The 20,599-nt window shown below is 44.3% G+C and overlaps 1 protein-coding gene across 19 annotated transcripts in view; it reads left to right on the top strand.

Annotated features, from left to right (window-relative positions):
* The window catches only part of FGFR2 (fibroblast growth factor receptor 2), a 106,108-nt gene that overhangs the window by 32,171 nt on the left and 53,338 nt on the right, over nt 1-20,599 (top strand). For all 19 annotated transcript variants that reach the window (XM_040254898.1, XM_040254896.1, XM_040254895.1 and 16 more), the window contains 2 exons: nt 6,512-6,681; nt 19,304-19,427. In XM_040254898.1, coding sequence (XP_040110832.1) covers nt 6,512-6,681; nt 19,304-19,427 — 294 coding nt within the window. The remainder of the gene's footprint in view (nt 1-6,511; nt 6,682-19,303; nt 19,428-20,599) is intronic.

Raw genomic sequence — 20,599 nt, 5'->3', positions numbered from 1 at the left:
CGATTGAGTGGCTTTGAGTGTTTGCATGTTCCATTGTACAATGTATGATGCCTGCCTTTTCCCTTAGATTGCTTCTGAAGGGCAATGACTAGCCCAGATGTTGAGTGAATGTTTTGTGGTATCACCGTCCTCCCAGAATCTCTTTTACGGATCCCGTTAAAAACACAGCAGTGTTCAGGTTTGGTCTGTACATGAAGAGAATAAGTTGGTGTTTCTCAAAGAGTATCCTTGGGAACCCTGGTTCCGAATAATCCTCTGCCAAAAATCAGCTGTATTTTAAAATGAATTTGGAGAATATCTCATACCGTAACCCTTTCTCAAAGACTTATGGTATCTATCAGCCTAATACAAGCTCTGAAAAGTTCTGTAGTAAAACATCTGTTTCTTTTTGTCCATTCCCAGGGTTTTCCAAACTGATTGCCCTTTTTAAAAATATAGCATCTATTAACATCCTGCTGCACGTGCTTTGAAAATCCCTCCAGTGAGCTGATTTGATTGATCTAACCCCCCCCGCCCCCTGCTTTTAAGTCAGGTCCTTCCATCACAGATGTGAAGGGCATTCTCCGGTCATATTTTAGCAGCTGACTTGCTGATGACGTCACACTTTACCAGTGCTAGACGGTTCCCTGAGCAGAACAATCTTGTGATGTCATTACAAGCCTGGCTGCCAGGAAATAATGCTGTTACATATGCCCTTTGGTGAAAGAGACTTTCTCTGGACAGAAAGTTGCGATTTCAAATGCTAATTTTTGAAATGCATCCAGGTTGAGGATTTTGAAAGGTTCTAGCTTTATCTTTTAGCTTAGAAAAGCATAACTTAACTAGTCCTTACCTTCCCTAGGTACTCGGTATCTTAATGGATTATCTGGCAGCAAATAAGTATACATGTCTGTCCATTTTTTTCAAGGTACTTTTATTACCACCAGCTTGTGTTTAAGTGATTATTGTCTCTGAAGAGCTTGAGACTGACTTCTTGGGAAGAAGGTGATTGACAGAAGGTTCAGGCTGGCTGCTTAACTAGAGGGAGTTGATAGTAAGACAGCTGTATCAAGTGGAGTGTGGTTCTTACTATTGAGTGAAGAGAGAGAAGATAATTTTCGGTTTTGGTTTTATTCTCCTTGAGACCTGCGGCTACCCATCTTCCATACTAGGGAGAAAGGGGATTTTTTTTTTTTGCAGTAACAGGAAAATGAAGGTGGCCTGAGATTCAATCTCAGGCCTGCTGATGGTAGCAGATCACGGTCACATTTGCTCTAATTCGGATTGTTCCTTGGTAGAGATTGTCTCTAAGTTGGTAATGCTAGTTTCTTAGTTGTGTTGAAGTTTCCAGGAGTTGAAGAAAATGCATTTTTGAAAAAAAAATACATAAGCTGTGTAAAGTTTTTGAAATGCCTTTTCAGTGAAACCTCATCTCGTGGTTTGGGTGTTTCATCTTAGAAGCCAGTGACGATGTTCCATCTACTCGGCCAGGTTGAATATCTTTTCTTTCTCAGCCTTCCTCTGCTCCAACGGCGGTCCCCTTTTAAGGCAGAGCCTGGGGACCTCTGTGGGCAACTGGTCTCCCAGTAGGGGGTGACTTTGCCTGGTTTGTTTTACAGTCTATCTTACTGAATGCCTCGCTGATCAGCAAGTTGTTGTTTTTAATGAAACTTCTCAAATAAAGCCCTCCTGCCCCCTGCAGTCACACCTTCACTGACATCTTCGTATTTTGTCTGTTTTCTCTTTCTCTATGCAAAACTGAAGTCAGAGGAAGTGCAGTCTGTGGCGAGGATAGGGGAGAGCTCTCAGACACATACCCCTTCCCTCATTGAGGGTCAAAGCATTGAAATGTCCTGATTAGTGATATTTTTAAAGGCCCTAATTATAGACTTAAGATAGAGGCCTTAGTGGGGCTTTAGAGAGTTTGTGAGGCTTAATCTAGGAGCTGAAACAGGCTGTGGTTTTTTTTATTATTATTATTATTACATCAATAAAAATACAGTTGGCAGTCATCAGCAGCCACAGCTCACATAAATCTTGAACTTTTGACTTAATTACTATGGGAGAGTTCAAAGGGCAGCATGGAGTGGTTGAAAGAGCACTGCTCAGGGAGTTGGAGACTTGGATCTAGCCTTGGCCCAGCCTCTGGCCGTGTGACCTTGATCACATCACTTAACCTTTCTGAATGACATTGATCATACCAGATGGCCAGTGAGGTCTCCTTTGGTACATGGTAATAGGAGTTCATGTTTTTCCTTTAAACCCCCAGGCTGTATTCCCTCTATTTGGTTTGAGAAAGAGAGAGAATACCATAAACCTTAGATGTCAGAGTTGAGATACATAAGAGTTTTTGTGGGAACAGACTCAGCAGTCCATCTTTTCTCCTTAGGTTTAAGTCACAGGGTCAAAACAAAGCCTCTGATCCCACCATTTGCTGACAGAATCCGTATCTGTGTAGGATATAGACAGATACCTGAAAAGAATGTTAGAACTGGGAAGGGCCTTATCAGAACTTTCAGTTCAACGCCCTCATTTTACAGCTCAAGCTTTTTACAGTTGCCTGTCTGGTGTCCATCCATCCATTTATCCATCCATCCATTCAATAAACACTTGAGTGTCTGCTCCATCGTCTGAAGATGACTTAAGCTGTAACCTCCAGGTGATCCACTCTTACTGGTCAGCAGACATTGAAAGGAATACATTTCAGTATAGAAACGCCCTGGGCATGGAAACATACACATAACTGAGAAAATGGGGGCCCAGAGCAGGAGGAGGGGATCTTTATTGGTGGGATGAAGGGGGTTAAGAAAGGCTGTGTGGCGGGAACTTTGAGGGACATTTCTGTGGGGTTATGAATCTGCTTCACCAGATACATGTTAAGAGGCTTCTGCTGTATTAAAGTTGTACTTCCTTGGCCTCGTGACTAACGTACAATATCTGTTTCAGTGTAGAAGATGATAATGAGTAGGATAATCTCATTCTTGAGGATGAGATTGTACTTATTTATTTTGGCTGGGTCTGACTGTCCCTTTAACTCGGTCATTATTAGTTTTTAATGACTAAGAGAATGTCGTACTTTTGCTACATACTACATCAGAAGATTTGAGCATGTCAGAGCAGAAAGGGCCATACCTATGTCTAGGTCAACTTCTTTACTTCTGATTTAGGTATGATCCATGTTTATGTCATCAGGGATTTGTACCACAATTCCTTCTCTATTAAATAGATCGCTAAGATTATAGCAGGGAAGGTTTGCAAAGTGGAGACCATACACTTCTTTCAGGCAACGTGATGTGGCCTTGGCCATCGATATTGAGTGCCTATCGAGTGCTAGGGTCGTCTCTGCCTTTGTAGATCATTAATTCGTTAACTGAGTTCCTCCTGCAAATGGAAGTTGTTCATGCTGTTCACCGCCTTGGATGGAAGAGGGCCTCCTTAGGTAGAAGAGCTTTTTCACGGGCCTGGTCCCTGTTTCTCTCCAGCTGCGTTGTAGTTTATGGAGTGAGGGCCCTGGCATCTCCACATGTCCGACACGGCACACACGGCGGGAAACACTGAAGACAGGAAGAGTTTGCAGAGGACGATGATGCTGGAAGCACAGCAGAGCTATTCCTCTAATTATTTTTCTAGACCTTCCAGATTCTTCAAGTTTTGCAAAGCTAGTTTATTTCAGAAAGAGCCATTGTAAAACACGAAAATAGCCCCTCCTCTCCAGCATCACACTCTTAATAAAATCTGTGAGCTGGACACCATGAAGGAAGGCATCATGCCTGTGTGATGTTACCACTCAGAGTGGGGTTGCATGGGAGTTGGTGGTGACCCATCGCTGCTACTCAGGGAACCTTGAAACCTTGGCCCTTTCTGTTGAGTCAAGCTTTACAGTTCCTCAGGGAGAGCAGATTTCATGGATTCAGGTTTCCAGTGATGGCCCTGTAGGCGATTGGCTTCTACTTTGTTGATTAGATTTCGTGGTGCCCCACTCACCTGTGATCTCTGAGCCTTTAGGAGAGAAACACGGCCGTGTCTGTTTTGCACAAGCAGGTTTTATAGGTGCAGTTTTGATGATTGAAATTTCACCCCAGGAAAGTGGCTACCTGCCAGAAATTTCAGCAAAATTCTTTCACTCTTGTCCTTAAATCATTACTCCGGGGCCAAGGAAAAGGTGCTTGTTACCAATGTGCTGTTGCCACAGGCTACAGCCAGAGGTGCCCGTGTGGTGTGGGTGATCCCCGGGCAGGCTGCAGGCTCACCCAGAGCTTAGTCCTATGAGAGAGGAACAGAGCAATTTTCCTAGAGCTGAAAGCTCAGTCTGCTTTTCAACCCAGGGAATATGGAAACCGTGCCTAATGGTACACAGCACGTATCTGTTGATTTCTTTTATATAAGAAAAAAAAAAAAAAGACATTCCATAGGATCAGGGCAGCTGTAATTGATGGTATCTGAAAGAGTGACTCCATTAATATTTAGCTAATTCATATGAAGAGGCTATTGTGTTTACTTAAACAGATGACATGAATGCAGACACCTGACTGCATGAGGTATGCCTTTCATTTAGGTCAGCTTTGTAAAAGCCTTTCTGTAGCGACAAAGCTCATTATTTATTTTGTGCTCTTAACGCTTTCTTTTTCGGTGGCTGTGGATGGACTTTGCCAAGTAGAAGCTTTTCAAATGAAAGATGATTGAAATTGTTTCGGGATGTGCCAGGCCCTGGGAGACCTGTGATAAATAGAAATTGAGTACTCCCTGGGGACCCCCTCAAAAGACTAGGTGTGTTTATGGGCGTTTGACAGCCCAAGTCAAGTGGCTACCAAGTTGCCTGCTCATTACAGATGCAACTGGATGCAGAGGCGAGAACGTGGCTCTGTCCTTCTGCCCTGGCTCCCCACCCACCCTCCGCTGGGCCTTCTCTCTCTGGAACACAGACCGACAAATTCTGCCTCACTTGGCTCTGCCTTAGCATCACGTCCATACCAGCCATACCTCCCCACCCCGCCACCCTCCACCTTGACGCTTAGATAAGCAGATGGATAAAGAAGACCCAGCGCATTCAGAAAGCCTCACTCCACCTTTTATAGCAGGTTTCAAGAGCAAGGGTGAGGCAGAGAGGGGTGGGTGTTCTGAATACAGTTGTTCCACTTCCTCTTTCTGCCACGACAACCTGGCCGTTAGGTGAAGGGCACTGGTACCCTGCCAGGAATGTACTGTGCCATCCACAGAACAGGAGAGGAAACTTCCAAACCATACTGCAGACAAACAGAACAGGAGAGGAAACTTCCAAACCATACTGGAGACAAAGCCCTTCCCCCAACGCTGCCTCTGGTTTGTAGGGGGTGTGAATTGTTGCTCAGTCTAACCCTTGTAAGCAGTTATGGATCAGTCTTCTAGAATTTCAGTGTTCTAGAATGTCCTTGGATGTTCCAGGCCCTGTTGATGGATGCTTTGGGCAGAGGGATACAGGGATTTTGGTTACATGTTTGCTGGGACAGAAACACGCGTGTGAAGAGTTAAATCGCCGTATAGGATGTTGTCAGCGGAAATCCTGAGCAGTGATAAAGGAGACAGCATGCCTCCAGTTGAGGCTGTCTATCTTGGCTGCTAGTCCTGCGTGTCAGAGAGGTTAAAGGTATGGATTCCACAGCTTTGAGAGTAGGCTGGGGAGATAGACAGTGGGCCCTAGAATCAAACTGCCTTGGCTCAAATCCTGGTTGCACCTCTTCTAGCTCTGTGGCTTTGGGCAGGTTACTGCTCTGTGACTCAGTTTCCCCATCTGTAAACAGGGGTTATAATTGAATTGTTGTCAGGATTAATGAATTAAATGTGTGGGAGCTTTTGGGGCCATGGCTGCAAATAAAAGAGTTACCTAGCTGGCTCAGTGGTAAAGAATCTGCCTGCCAATGCAGGAGACACAAGAAACTCAGATTTGATTCCTTGGTTGGGAAGATCCCCTGGAGAAGGAAATGGAAACCCAGTCCAATATTCTTGCCTGGAAAATCCCATGGACAGAGGAGCCTGGTGGGCTACGGTCCATGGGGTCTCAAAGAATCAGACATGACTGAACATGCACAGGTTGAGATGATAAGCTATACTCCTGATCACCCTTTAAAGCGCCAGTGGATAAGCTGATGTGGCTTTCGAACACAATTTGTTTATGTGTATGTGTGATCGTTTCACAGGTGCGGCGATCTAAAATGATATATTTTTTGGGGGTGGGGGGAACTCAACTGTTCTTACTGTATGTACTGTCGCTTTGTGTCTAAAGTAGCATTTTAAAACATTCATGAATTTATCTTCTGGCAGCAAGTATAAGGGAAAGAAAAGTTCCCTGTTAATAAACTCTTAAGCAGCCCAACTCCAGGGACCTTCTGGGAGGCCAGCTGGATCAGACTTCAGAAAACGTTTCTCTAATGTATTGATAAATATTACCCCAAAGTTTTGAAAGTATCAGATCATTCACATACAGACCTGTTAGGGGTTTATTGATGGAGATGCAGCTGTCCATCTATGTACATTATAATGTCGTTTTCCAAAACAGGAGCGCCGTACTGGACCAACACAGAAAAGATGGAAAAACGGCTGCACGCGGTCCCAGCAGCCAACACTGTCAAGTTCCGCTGCCCAGCTGGGGGGAATCCAACACCAACCATGAGGTGGCTGAAAAACGGGAAGGAATTTAAGCAGGAGCATCGCATTGGAGGCTATAAGGTAGAATGAAGCTTGTAAAATACTTGCATGTTTAAAAATACTTAATACTATGACTTAAATTTTTATTTCTTCATTTTTTAAATAGTCAAAGGTTAGCAGGAAATAATAGAAGGAATATTCTCTTTTTTAAAAAATCGGTAATTATCATAATTGATCATTACCACGTTTGATATTTTAAAAAAGTTACCTCGGACTTGCGTGTGATTTTAAAGCATAATCCCCATTTGTGTTGTTCTTTATATGAAGAGAGTTTAATAAAAGAAGGGTCAAAAGTTGAGAGTCTGTTTTCTATATGTTTTATGGTCTGTAAAACTAAAACTGGAGCAGAATTTGAGACGTACAGTTGCCCTGTTTGAGCAGGATTGTGTGAATAGTGGATAGACTTGGATGAGAGTCTGGGGTATGAAATATTACTTATTAAGATAGAACGCTTCCAAGATGACAGAGGCAATCTCCCTGTCCTCCATCCTCAAGGGTTCTGAAGAGCCCATTACAGGAGCTGGTGAAATACAGTCTCATCACTCGCTGGAGAGGTTGAAATGGACAACGTCTCCCCCAGGATGCCCCTTCAGGCCTTTGTTCATCCATTCAGCAGACATTGATCCAGTGCCCTCTGTGGCAGGCACCGTCCTAGGCTCTGGGCAAAACACAGCCTTTAGCTCATCAGGGGTCCTTGTCCAGCAGGAAGGCAGATAAAGATCTGGCCATCAGGACACCGATGTGGGTGAAATTAGAGGAGTGTATTGTCCTGTGGCTGTTCAGTGATGTTGGCTCCTTGAGACACTAAGGTAAAGGAGATCAGGAAAGGATTCTGGGCTAAGCTGGAAGGAAGATTGTCTCAGAAAGAGTGATACAGAATCTCCAGATCAGTTAACCTGGAAAGGGAGAGCTTTGTGAATTTAGTATGTGAGGAAGACTTAAGGAACTTTACTGTGAAATTCTTTGGTGCATTTGGAACATGAGTGGGTGTATCAGTTACCCATTGCTGCGTAACAAATTACCCTGAGACCTGGTAGCTTTAACAACATTTATCCACTCACAGCTTCCATGGGCCAGGAATCCAGGTGGCTTTGCTGGCCTTCTGTCTCAAGGCTTTTTGCTGCTGCTGCTGCTAAGTCGCTTCAGTCGTGTCCAACTCTGTGTGACCCCATAGACAGCAGCCCACCAGGCTCCCCCGTCCCTGGGATTCTCCAGGCAAGAACATTGGAGTGGGTTGCCATTTCCTTCTCCAATGCATGAAAGTGAAAAGTGAAAGTGAAGTCGCTCAGTTGTGTCTGACTCTTCCTGACCCCATGGACTGCAGCCCCCCAGGCTCCTCTGTCCATGGGATTTTCCAGGCAAGAGTACTGGAGTGGGGTGCCATTGCCTTCTCCACTCAAGGCTTCTTATGGGACTGTAATTATGGTTTCAGTTAAGGCTGGGCTCTTATCTGAAGGATCACCAGGGAAGAATCTGCTTCCAGACTCACTCTCGTGGTTGTTGTCAGGGTTTAGTTCCTTGCAGGTTGTTGGGCTAGGGCCTCAGTTCCTCACTGGCCATGGGCTGGAGGCCACCCTTAGTTCTTTGCCACGTGGGCCTCTCTGTAGGGCAGCTCACAGCATGGAAGCTGGCCTCCTGGGGGAGAACAGACAAGACGGAGGAGAGCATGAGGAAGACTGAGGTCATAGCCTTTGCAACCTAATTGTGGACAAGCCATTCTACCACTGATGGCTGTTATCTGCATTAAGCAAGTCACCAAGGGAGGTGGTGACTGAGGGCATGAATTTCAGGAGACGTGAGCATCACGGGACCATTGGAGGAGCCTGTGCAGTGGATAATACAGAGTGTGCACAGACTGAGACACCAGGTCCTTAAGAATCACGTGGGGGAGGATTTCTTGGTGGCAGCAAGGTGGTATCTAGGAGGACTCTCCCTGGGGCACTTCTCAGCTGTGTTAACACACCAGCATCACTCTGGATGACGCACGAGTCCCTGTGTCACCACTTCTGTGGTCAGATAGGGCTTCTCTCCACCCAAGGTGCCCTGGAGCCCTTTCCTGGAATACCATCCCCAGTGACTCATCTCCAAAGGGGGTTAGTGTTTTCATCTCTAAGAGTTTATGGCTTTTAACACTGAAAGATGACTTTCTAGAAGCCAAAAGCCCAGAGGATAATTGGGAAAGCCTCCGAGTGCATTTCTAAGTGCATGTGTGGGCAGTTTATGTGTGAAGTGCATCAGCTGGAAGGTGGATGCCTTTGAAGCCGTGGAGTGGACACATTCCACTTGTCTTCCACAACTTGCTCTTTGGGGGAAGCGGTAGCAGAAGGGCGGTTTGTTTCTTTGTTCCGTCCTTAGATGGGCACAGTGAGGTTGGAGTTGGCTTTTTTTTAAAAAAATAAATGAACAGACACAGATTTCATTAGGCAGTGCTGGCTGTAAAGAAAGGGTTAAACCACTAAAATTGGGCCCCTGGGCTTGTTCTTGGGCTTCCCAGCTGACACCAGTGGTAAAGACTTCACCTGCAATGCAGGAGACTCAAGTTCAATCCCTGGGTTGGGATGATCTCCCAGAGGAGGGCCCAGTCTAGTATTCTTGCTTGGGGTATTCCATAGACGAAGGACAGGCTTTGTAACCTGGTGGGCTACAGTACATGGGGTCACAAAGCATTGGACATGACTTAACGACTGACCACACACACACGCAGGCTTGTTCTTACCACCAGACGTTCTCTGGAAATATAATGGATGCAGTTCCAATTATTGTTAAAAATTTTTTTTATCCTTTCAGAGCATTTATTGGATTTGTTAGCATATCATTTCTGTTTTATGTTCTGGTTTTTTACTGCATGGCATGTGGGATCAGAGCTCCTCAACCAGGGATCGAACCTTTATCCCCTGCATTGGAAGGCAAAGTCTTAACCACTGGACCACCAGGGGAGTCCCTCAATGATTTATTTAAATATAGCTTAAGTATCACACGGAGAAGGCAATGGCACCCCACTCCAGTACTCTTGCCTGGAAAATCCCATGGACGGAGGAGCCTGGTAGGCTGCAGTCCATGGGGTCGCTAAGAGTCCGACATGACTGAGCGACTTCACTTTCACTTTTCACTTTTGTGCATTGGAGAAGGCAATGGCAACCCACTCCAGTGTTCTTGCCTGGAGAATCCCAGGGATGGGGGAGCCTGGTGGGCTGCCGTCTATGGGGTCGCACAGAGTTGGACACAACTGAAGCGACTTAGCAGTAGCAGCAGCAGTTAAGTATCAGAAACGTAGTCAAAATCCTGGTGGTTAGCTCATTTCCTTCCTGGGAGATAAGAGTACAAAGGGTAGATGAGCCTCTAGAAATTCCTGGTCTCAAAATAAATAGGACCAACATCATTATTCTGCCTGAGGAGTTTTTTTTGCAAGTCTGAATTAGTGATTATAAACACGCTGGAAGACTGAGGGTGCCTGATGAGGAAGCGCTGCTTGATTTTCACCGGGTGCAGTTCGGTTTTGATTATTGATGATGACATCCCACTAAATGAAGAGCAGCTATGTTCTAAAAGCAAAATGAGCAGCCTTTAGCCTCTTCTCGTAGAGGCAGAGGTAACCCAAGTATTTTGGTTGTTTGATGTTAGAGTCATTTCTGGAGTGAAAGAGGAATGGAATTTGAGTGTATAGGGATGAAAATCTAAAATCTGTTTTGCTTTTCTGCAAAAAGGGGGAAGGCAGAGAGTACCATACCTTTGGGCTTCTCTGGTGGCTTAGTGGTAAAGAATCCATCTGCCAATGCAGGAGACTCAGGTTTGATCCTGGAGAAGAAAATGGCAACCTGCTCCAGTATTCTTGCCTGGGAAATCCCATGGACAGAGGAGCCTGGCGGGCTACAGTTGTTGGGGTCACAAAAACGTCAGACAAGACTTAGTGATTAAAACACCACCACCACCACCTTTGGAACATGGGGTGCTGGCTGGCTCTGATGAGGGTGTGTCCCTTACCAGGAGGGGTTTTCTCTTTGGAGAAAGGGGCTGGGACAATGAGCTTTGACTAACCTCAGAGATTGCCCCATCTATTGCAAGGGTAGTCAGCCTGGGTTCACTAAGGGGTTTTCACACCAGGTGTGGCATTGGTCATTCATTCTAGAAAATACTGGGCACTCTTAGAAATTCCATTGAGCTTCATGGGCTTCTGGGACTTGAAAAGACAAAGCTCTCTCATCTCCTGGGAAAATGTAGTTCCCTAAAGCCTAAGCCTTGCTAATGCTAGGTTAGACCCATCCCAGGTCTGCAGGCCCCCAGACTGTGAAGTCACTAAAGGTTACAGAGGCTGACCTTCCCCTGAGGGCCGCTCCCACTGGACTGAGCTCCAGACCCATGGGGCTGAACAGGGCAGAGTAGGGAGCAGGGTCATGATGGTGGTCTTTCCCTCTGATGTTCTTTTTGTTACCTACATACACTTGTAAAGAGTTGTGCCTCTGGGATTTCCCTGGCAGTCCATTGGTTAAGATTTCACCTTCCAGTGCAGAGGGTGTGGGTTTGAACCCTGGTCGGGAAGCTAATATCTCACATACCTGATCTAAATGACCTCTCCTCTCATTCCCATCCATTAGCTCTTTTATTTAATGAAGAAACAAAGTATCAACTTTTCCAAGACGTCTTTTTCTAGAAAGCTACTTGAAAGAAATCGACTTGAAATTTTCTGCAAATGCACCTGTGTTATTTCTGTGAATTTTTTTTTTCCCTCCTTCATAAATCTCATTCCATAAACCACGGCTGTGCTCCTGTGGCTCAACTGTCTGTCTAGCTCTTTGCACCTGTTGATGGGTTGGGTGCTTTGGCCCTGATCTACTGCGGTATGCCTATGTGTCCACTGAAGGGAAAAGGAACACAAAAAACCAAAGTAAAACTGGAGAAAATTATGAAACAGGACAGAAAGCTCATTTTAATTAAAATGGCCCGTGAAACTCCTTGGTATTCTGTATGTCAGTCTCATTTATCAAAGAACTCATGCTGTGCCATTCTTAGGTGATTAAGAGTCAAATTATTGTTTTTCTTAGTATGTGGGCAAAGGCTGCTTGGATGTTATTAATTTATTTATAATGACAAAGCATAACTTGAAGCAAAACCATATCTCCCTGATTGTGCTGATTCCTGGGCTTTTTTTAAACATCAGTTGAAAAGTTGGCTAAGCTCTGTACTTCACGTCACCTGTCCTTAAGATGGGAAGTTGAGATAGAGAATCTCCCATGTTTGATCCTTTCCAGCCCTAAAACTTGTGATTTAGCAGCATAGCCATGATGTAGCATCAGGCATTTTTCATGTTAAATAACTGCACAAATTTTTTATAAGGAGATTGCTTTTTAAAAAATATGTAATTAATTAATTTGGCTGAGCTGGGTCTTCGTTTTGGCACTTGGGATCTTTGTTGCGGCTTGTGAGATGTAGTTCTCCTGACCAGATATCGAATACCCAACCCCCTCCCTTGGGAGCGTGGAGTCTTAGTCACTGGACCACCCGGGAAGTCCCAGGAGATTGCCTTTAAGACTAGATATTTAATAGGGCTCTGGACAGTTGTCACAATTAAATGTAGAAAAATGACAAGATGGCTGAGATTAATAGGCCATCTCCATTCCTAATTCATTCCTAGGTAATGAGTTAGGCATAGAGGAGAAAAACATTTTCAAAAAACCATCTTTTGAGCCACCAACTGCATAAGACCCATGGAGAGACCATGGGATAAATCTCTCCCTCAATATGACCATGGAATTGGCACAAGAGTCCATGGCATTCAAGAGGTTAGAATTTCCATGGAACCACTTGGCAGAGAGAAGCATTGTACAGCATAGACTATTAGTTTCCAAGTATATTTCAGGTCCAAGAAAAGACAACTAAAAAAAAAAATCATTTTCTTATGATCATAACTGGTTGTTTCGATGGGTAGATTAGATTTACATTTTCTAGGTTATTAAATGTTATGCTTAACGCCAAAGTATGTTTATTTGGAAAAGTCACGACTAATGTGACTTTGTAATATATTTATATACTTTGCTGAGCTTTTTTTTTAAACTAAGATGTTTCTACTTTCATCTCAGATCAGGCCGTCTGTGATGAGAAGCAGGTGTAGTTGGTATCTGCTGGCGTGTGTGGTCTGTTCACTTGTGTCTCGACTGTTCTGGGTGCCTCTTGTGTGCATCACACTCTGGCCTAAAGAGGTGAGCTGTTCCACCCCTTTTACAGATGAGGCTTGTCACATGGCTCCTTGGTGGCAGAGCTGCCATTTGGATCCGGGCAATTTTTTGCTCCAAAGTTCATGCTCTTATTAAACTGCTTTTTTCAAACATGGTTCCATGTTTTGTTTTAAAAAATAAAATAAAAACCACTGTTATGATAAATGAAAAACAGAGATGGTAATAACTTTCCTCAAGCACATAAATACCAGATGAATCAAGGCGTACTGTTGAGAGCAAAGCTGTGGGTCGGGGGTGCTTGGGGGATGATATGATGCTGTTCTTCCAGTTTCCATGACCTGGGAGATTTTTTTTTTTTTTTTTTTTTTGGTGCATGTGTGGTAAAAGCGTGGCACAAAATTTCTCATTTCTTTTCCAAAACTTTTTCATCCCCTAGAATAGAAACTCTATATCCATTAAGTATTAGTTCCCTGTTCCTCCTTTCTCCAGGCCCTGGTAACTTCTCATCTACTTTCTACTTCTGAATTCGCCTGTCTAGGTGTCTCATATGAGTGGAATCAGGAAATTTGTCCTTTCGTGTCTGGTTTATTTCACTTCGTGTGTTCAGGGTTCATCCATGTTGTAGCGTAAATCATAACTTCATTCTTTTACAAGGACGGTTGGGCAATATTCCATTATATGGATAAGACCACGTTTTGTTTATCCATTCATCTGTTAATGGGCACTTGGGTTGCCTCCACCTTTTGGCTACTGTTGATGCTGCTGCTGTGAACATCAGGGTTCTAGTGTCTGTTTGAGCCCTTGCTTTGAATTCCTTTGCTTGCATACCTGGGAATGGAATTGCTAGATCATATGGTGATTCTGTGTTTAGCTTTTAAGGAGGGCCTTGAAATTTTTGAAGAGTTAAGTTCAAAAGGCATTGGATACCCCACTGGCAGTCTGTCCCCAGAGCACCTTTCTGGGCATTTTTAGGGAATAGACATCTAAGAGAACAGGCTTGCATTTTATATTCCCTTCCTGTCTCCTCTGAAGGGATCCATTGCTTACTGAGTAGAGGAAAGAGTTTCTGCCACAGGTCCTAGAAGATCAGCGCTCGCCCAGCCCTGTTCTCTGGACACCACCTGAAAAGCAAACTTGGTGTTTAAGCATTAAACAGGTGTTTGCTTTCACGTCTGCCCAGTGATAGACAGTAGTACGTGCCCCAGTGCTTGGCACAGGTAAGCTCAGTTCATATATACACATCCCAGAGAGATGATTTGAAATACCCCAGGAACCAGCTGAAAATGGGAGTCTGGTAGGGGATAGTAAGATTTTGTGGGTCCTAATGGCAGCTGGCCTGTGCTGAATTACAGTTCATGGGGCACTTTATGACGGCCAGAGTTAAAAGGGAGGGCTGTCCTTCTCTATAATTTAAACCCGTTTGAACCCTGATGCTGGTGGAAGGAAGTTGTGAGAATATTTACCGTCATATGGACACTGCATTCCTCAACTTGGCACAGAGTTCAACTTTCTGTCCAGCTTCTGGGTGTTTATTCTGCTTGTTATTGAACACCTGGGTATTTAGAAATGTCCAGAGTTTTTTGCAATGTGGAAAGCAAACATCCAGGTGACAGCTGGATCTTTGACCTTTCACCCAGGTGTTTTGGTGTCTTACCAACTCAATGGACATACCCGGTTGTCAGCTGCAGGCTAGGGGTTTAACAGGCAACTCGGAGGCTTTAGGTAACAGGAATTTCGAAAAGAAAAAAAACAAAAACCTGTCTGGGCCACCTTTTGTCTTTGCAATGACAGGGTATGGAATGTTTGTGGGTCTAGTTTTTGGATGGCAAGTCAGAGAGCGTAGGCTGTTAGCTTAGTCAACTTGGTTCAAGTATTGAAATGTTATTTTTTGAAGTCTTTAGTGAACATTAGCTCTGAAACCCCATGCTCTCTCCTTCTGTTCCTTGGCAGATGAAAAATACTGATGAATCCCACAAAGATTTAGCCACAGGCAGGAATGCAAAGAAGGAATTGTGCATGTCCTGGTTGATGCAGGATTGCGATTCTCCCGGGCTCTTGAGGTCGGTCTGCAAGAGAGCTACACGTGCAGTGGGCCTGCCGCAGGGCAGCTCCTTGCCTGCAGTTTTGTTCACATTTTCTGTTGTGTGCATGGGGGATTTATGTTTAAATTTAAAAAGTGAGAATGAGGAAAGTGTACACACTTTGAATCCCATTGCTTTAATTATATATTTGTTATATATTACTAACAATTTAGTATATTTTCTTTCTGATTTTACCTTGTATATAAGTCATGCTTACAGATTCAGGCCTGTATGCACCTAGAGGGGTGTGTGGGGGCTGTGTGTGTGTGTGTCTGTATTTTTTACAAAAGGAAATCATAAATAGACATTTGCCTTCAGGCTGCTGCTGCTGCTGCTGCTAAGTCGCTGCAGTTGTGTCCAACTCTGTACAACCCCATAGACAGCAGCTCACTAGGCTCCCCTGTCCCTGGGATTCTTCAGGCAAGAACACTGGAGTGGGTTGCCATTTCCTTCTCCACTGCATAAAAGTGAAAGGGAAGTCACTCAGTCATGCCCGACTTTTAGCGACCCCATGGACGGCAGCCTACCACCAGGCTCCTCCGTCCATGGGATTTTTCCAGGCAAGAGTACTGGAGTGGGTTGCCGTTGCTCCTTGTTTTCATTCATCAATAACTATTAGTGATATTTTACCAGCACTGGACAAAAGAGTGCTTCATATTTTTTAGTGGCTGTATGCTGGTCTTCTGGAATAAACTACTCATTATGAATGAGTCTGCTCCTCATGGGTTCCAAGTTTTTTTTTCTGTTACAAGCTGTGCTTGAAGCAATGATTTTGTCAAGAGCTTTGAAGTAATTCTGCTCTTTTTTGTGTAGACAAGGTTTCTAGAAGTGGAATTAAGTAGGTCCCCCCAAAAATGTCTGTTTTAATGGGTATGAGTAAATTATTTTACAGAAATATTTTTCTCAACTTTCATTCCTGTTATGAGTCTGTTTCCCTCCACCCTCACCGAGTGCTCAATGACACTGATCTTTCTAATTTTTGTTAATCAACTGGTGAGTAACCGTGTCTCATTATTGTTTTAATTTGCATTTCCCTGCTCCTTAATGAGGTTAACATCTTTTCATATGTTTATTAGATGTTCACATTCCTCTTCTGGGAATGCAAAGATGGTTTATGTGCATTTGACCTAATTGGCAGAAACACTGGAGCATTCAAAACCTGGGGAATTGAGAAAAACATATTGAAGATAACGTCTTATACATTTTTGTAGTTTCTTTCGGTTTACCCAGATTCTTGGTATAGAAATGGTGTGTTTCATGGCCTTTTAGCTAAGATCAAGTTTAATTCGGTGGCTTCCCTGGTGGCTGAATGGTAAAGAATCTGCCGGCCAGTGTAGGAGACACAAGAGATGCAGGTTTGATCCCTGAGTTGAGAAGATCCCCTGGAGGAGGAAATGGTAGCCTGCTCCAGTGTTCTTGCCTGAGACATTGCTTGGACAGAGAAGCCTGGTGGGTTACTGTCCATGGGGTCGCAAAAAGTCAGACATGACTAAGCGACTGAGGACATTGTTTATAAAACACAGAAACCTTTCTGCCTCTTCCCTGTTTTTGTACAGTTACTGTTTTTAGGCTCTTGGCTTGTCATTAAGCAACTAATAGTTAATGGTAGGATGTCCTCTACGAAAGTGTCAAATTGTCTCCCTGTTGGTGGTTTCCAAGGGCATCCATTTGGAAAATGCCACAGCTCATAAAATTTGGGATTGGTGGCAAGTCAAGGAACCAAATATTGGAACCATGGTGTAAGAAAATAAATATTAACAGCATCGCATGGGGTAATATTGATTGAGTACCAAGGTCTCTGGAAGGGCAGAAACACCCTGTTTGGTAAATGTGTTTCTCATTGTGAAAGCATTTTATAAATGTTAACTTATTAACATTATTGTCGTGCATCTCTAGGAAGTAAATATCCATGGGAGAACATGCCCTTGTAGAGGGATCTTACGTGCACTGCCATAGCCCTGACGAAAGATTGCGGCTGACCATATGCCCGGGGGTTAAAAAAAGAAAAAGACAGTGGCATGCTGAGCTGCATGTGCCAAGATTTAACGTCTGGGCTGAGGCAGACCATGCCCTCTCTGCACAGTTCAGGTTCAGCTCCATTTGGAATCCGCTCTGTGCCAAATCTGGGTCCAGGCACAAGAAAGACACTGACAGTTTGGACGGGGTCCAGAGACAGGCACTAGCCATGATTAAGGGCTCAGGGCCATGACATTTGAGCGGGGGCTCAAAGAACTGAATATTTACAGCAGGGCTAAATGCTGGATTACGTGGCTTGGTGATGTCAGGGCCTGAGTTACCCTCCACGTGACCAGTTCCTCAGAGGCCAGGCAAGTCCCATGCCTGATATTCCTGAGAGCTGGGGGAGAGGGAGGGTCTCACTGTGGGCTCATCTGGCCTAAGTTAAATCAAGCACTTTCCATGCTCAGAGCCTGCAGCCGCAGTGGAGTCCCTGAGGCCCAGGATTTCGGTAGAGAATTCTCCTTGCACTGAAAATTTTAGCATCCACATCTTGTCCTCTTTCTGAGCATCCCTTTAATACAGGCTTCAGAGAAGGTGCTAATCCCTTCTAAGAGGAGGCATAGCCTCTTGTTCTGGGTCTCGTGAAAGCCTGTGGTCCAGCCAAGGGCAGAAAATGCATCTTCTCCCAACACAGAGAATGGACTGTCTCCATTGTGGCTCTGATGCCTGCAAATTCATTTACTGCCAGACTTCTTGCCTGTGACAGTGAGACCGGCGCCCCATCACCAGCTCTAGGACCTTAGGCTCTGAAATGACCTCCACGGTTGTATAGGGAAGTCGTCTTCAGGCAGTAGCTGAAACAAAGTGACTGCTCAAAACTCAGTCTTGATGCAGGGCTTGTAGTCTGTTAAGAAGTAGAGTCCAGCGTTCACCCCACGATGCTTCCTAAAACTGTTGGTGATGACCAGCTATCTTCTTTTTGGACTCGGCATCAGTCACTGCGCTCTGCAGTGGTGGCTTGTGCTGAACTGAAGAGGCTGACATGAAGAGAGTTGTACTACAGCGTGTTCATCTAATCTCTTACCTCTGTTGGCTCTGCCTTTCGAAGTGGACAGCTGCTCTGCCCTCCTGTTTTGTATAATGGAGTGTTCACGAGATGATTTTCTTTCTTCGCTAATTTAGTTCCTTGAATCACTCATGTGCTTGCAGAGGCTCTGCTGGTATTATCGGTTTTTATGTGATTAAGGCAGAAAACACTTGCCGCGCTCAGGGAATCATTCAGAAGGTCAGTTGGAATTCCTGAAACGATAGTTAACATGAGTAGGCCCTGGCTTTTTATTTTTTTCTTTCCACTACTCCAGAATGCCTTGTCCAAAATGCCTTTAAAGAATGATATGGATTCGGAGAGAACTATTAAAGCGGTGAGCCTGAACGATGCAATCTGCATTTTGTTCTTAATACGGGGGAAAATCATAGTTGCTTGAAAACCTGAGTCTATTCAAATATTTTAAAAGCAAAGTGGGCACATTAGAATCTAGCCTGTTTACGTGTTGACAGAACACGTAAGAATCATAGTAACTTATTTTTTCACGTGCTGCTTATCTTTGAAAAGTCTCAAGGATTTTGTAAACGGATACACACCTTAAGTTGCCTAAGGATTCATGGCTCCTATATTTGGAATTCGGAGTATATATCTCAGGGACATGTAGCATCTTATTCAGCCACCCCGAGTGATTGGACAGGGCGCAGATCTAAAGTTTCTAGCTGAAACTTCTTGATGTCCCAATAGCATCTAAGGGCAGCATGGAAACTGCTGGGAGGCGTTCAAACCAGAAGGCTCCAGGAACAGTAACAGTAGCTACCTCATGGGTTCCTTGGAGGAGTTAAGGTTAAACTTGCTGAGGTTGAAAGGAGTGCTCAGGGAAATACTGGGTTAGCCATAAAGTTCGTTCAGGTTTTTCTGCAACATCTTTCGGAGTGACCTTTTTGGCCAGCCTGGTACCTGGTATCCAGTACATGTTCACATCCCTGCATTGGCTCTGTGTGGTTCCTTGGTGCCATAAAGTCTAAGGGTTCTCGGTGGATGGCCAGTCCGAGGCTCACCTGCCCAGGAACCCTGACACTGGGGTTAGTGTTGCATTCCCTGGCCACTTGGCAGCTTCTGGAGGAACCCTCAAGCCCGTGACATGACCGACCTCCTCCACACCCTCTTGAGTCTGAACATGTCCATGCCGGCTTGCCAGATGTTCACTGTGATGCTAATCATGGTTTTCCTTTGTCTCCCAGTCTGAGTCCTTATTGTGAGGAAGCTTCAGAATTCAGGTGATTCTTCTTTACCTTCCTTGTCTTCCTCAACTTCTTTTCAAATCATGAAAGCCCAGCACCTGGTATTCTGTGCTAAACTTGTCCAGTAACCGCCTTTCCTCTTTGCAGGTACGAAACCAGCATTGGAGCCTTATTATGGAAAGTGTGGTCCCGTCTGACAAAGGAAATTATACCTGCGTGGTGGAGAACGATTACGGGTCCATCAATCATACATACCACCTCGACGTTGTTGGTGAGTTTACTTCTCCCTGAGTGCCAGCCATGTGCCATCCTGCTGCAGCTTGACTCATTTGAAGTTGTGAAAGTGAGCGTTGTTTCTCCCTGTACTTTCAGGAGAGTTGGTTTGTTTTCATTCTTTCTCAATACAGGATGTCATTGAGAAGGATGCTTCTGTCATTTGACATGTGTTCTGTTTCCTGATTAGCTGAGTTACGTGTGTTTATTGTGGTCCCCTTGGCTCCCAAGCATCCTCTTGTGTGACGTGGATGTGATGTGAAATGTGCTGATGTTCTGGAAGCTGAGATTTCTCTGGAAAAAAAAAAAGTTAGCATGTGTAGGGAATGGGTCCAGTTAGGCCATGGGGGAACATTGTTTTTGAAAGAAGGTCAACTGTATAATGCTGGCTGAAGAGTAAAGGAAAAGGTATTATAATGACTGAGCTTATAGCTGGTTGGAGGAAGGTTAACATCAAGGAGCCATTCAGTTCCATCAGAAGAAAGTTGTTAGACACCACAAGTTCAACATCCATTCCTAAAACCTATTTCTTCTGTGAAAAGAGAACTGTTTTAATGGGCTGATGGAATACTTTATATGCTTAGAGAATTAAGCTATTTTTAATGAAATATCTTAAGACCACATAGTTTGTTGTCCTGGAAACTCAAATTTCTTCTCAAGTCTGGTCTATTATGATGGGTTTTGTTGTAACTGATGAAGAAAGGGTGTTTTGCTGTGTTGTTAGAGGATTGATAAACTTACACCAAGGACGTGTCTTGTTGTTTTGTGATGATGAGTTGAGGTCTTTTCTTTTGTAGAAGCCATCTTTTCTTGTTGCCATCTACCATGACTCTCAAAGTGGCCACTTGGCCTTGAGTCCTTGCTGTGGGTAACCTAATCAGTTTGCCCATCTCCATATGCCAGGTTGCTCCTGCTAAAGTCTCAGGCTCAAAGCTTATCTTGGTGCAGTTTGCCTCGATGTGACCCTTTGTAACCCCACAAACTTATGCCCACCCACTGTGTATCCATAAACAAAGGCCTTCCTCCATCATTTCCTGGGCATGAGACCCTAGTATTACTTTACATGTGGGCATTTCTTCTCCTTCAATAAAATATAAACTCCTTGAGGAGAGAGCCCCCATAGATAAATATATACATTTTTTAATATTTTGGCCACGCTTTATGTATGGC

Source organism: Oryx dammah, unplaced genomic scaffold (assembly GCF_014754425.2).
Source record: "Oryx dammah isolate SB20612 unplaced genomic scaffold, SCBI_Odam_1.1 HiC_scaffold_14, whole genome shotgun sequence".
Classification (NCBI taxonomy): Eukaryota; Metazoa; Chordata; class Mammalia; order Artiodactyla; family Bovidae; genus Oryx; species Oryx dammah.
This window is presented reverse-complemented; position numbering and strand designations above follow the sequence as displayed.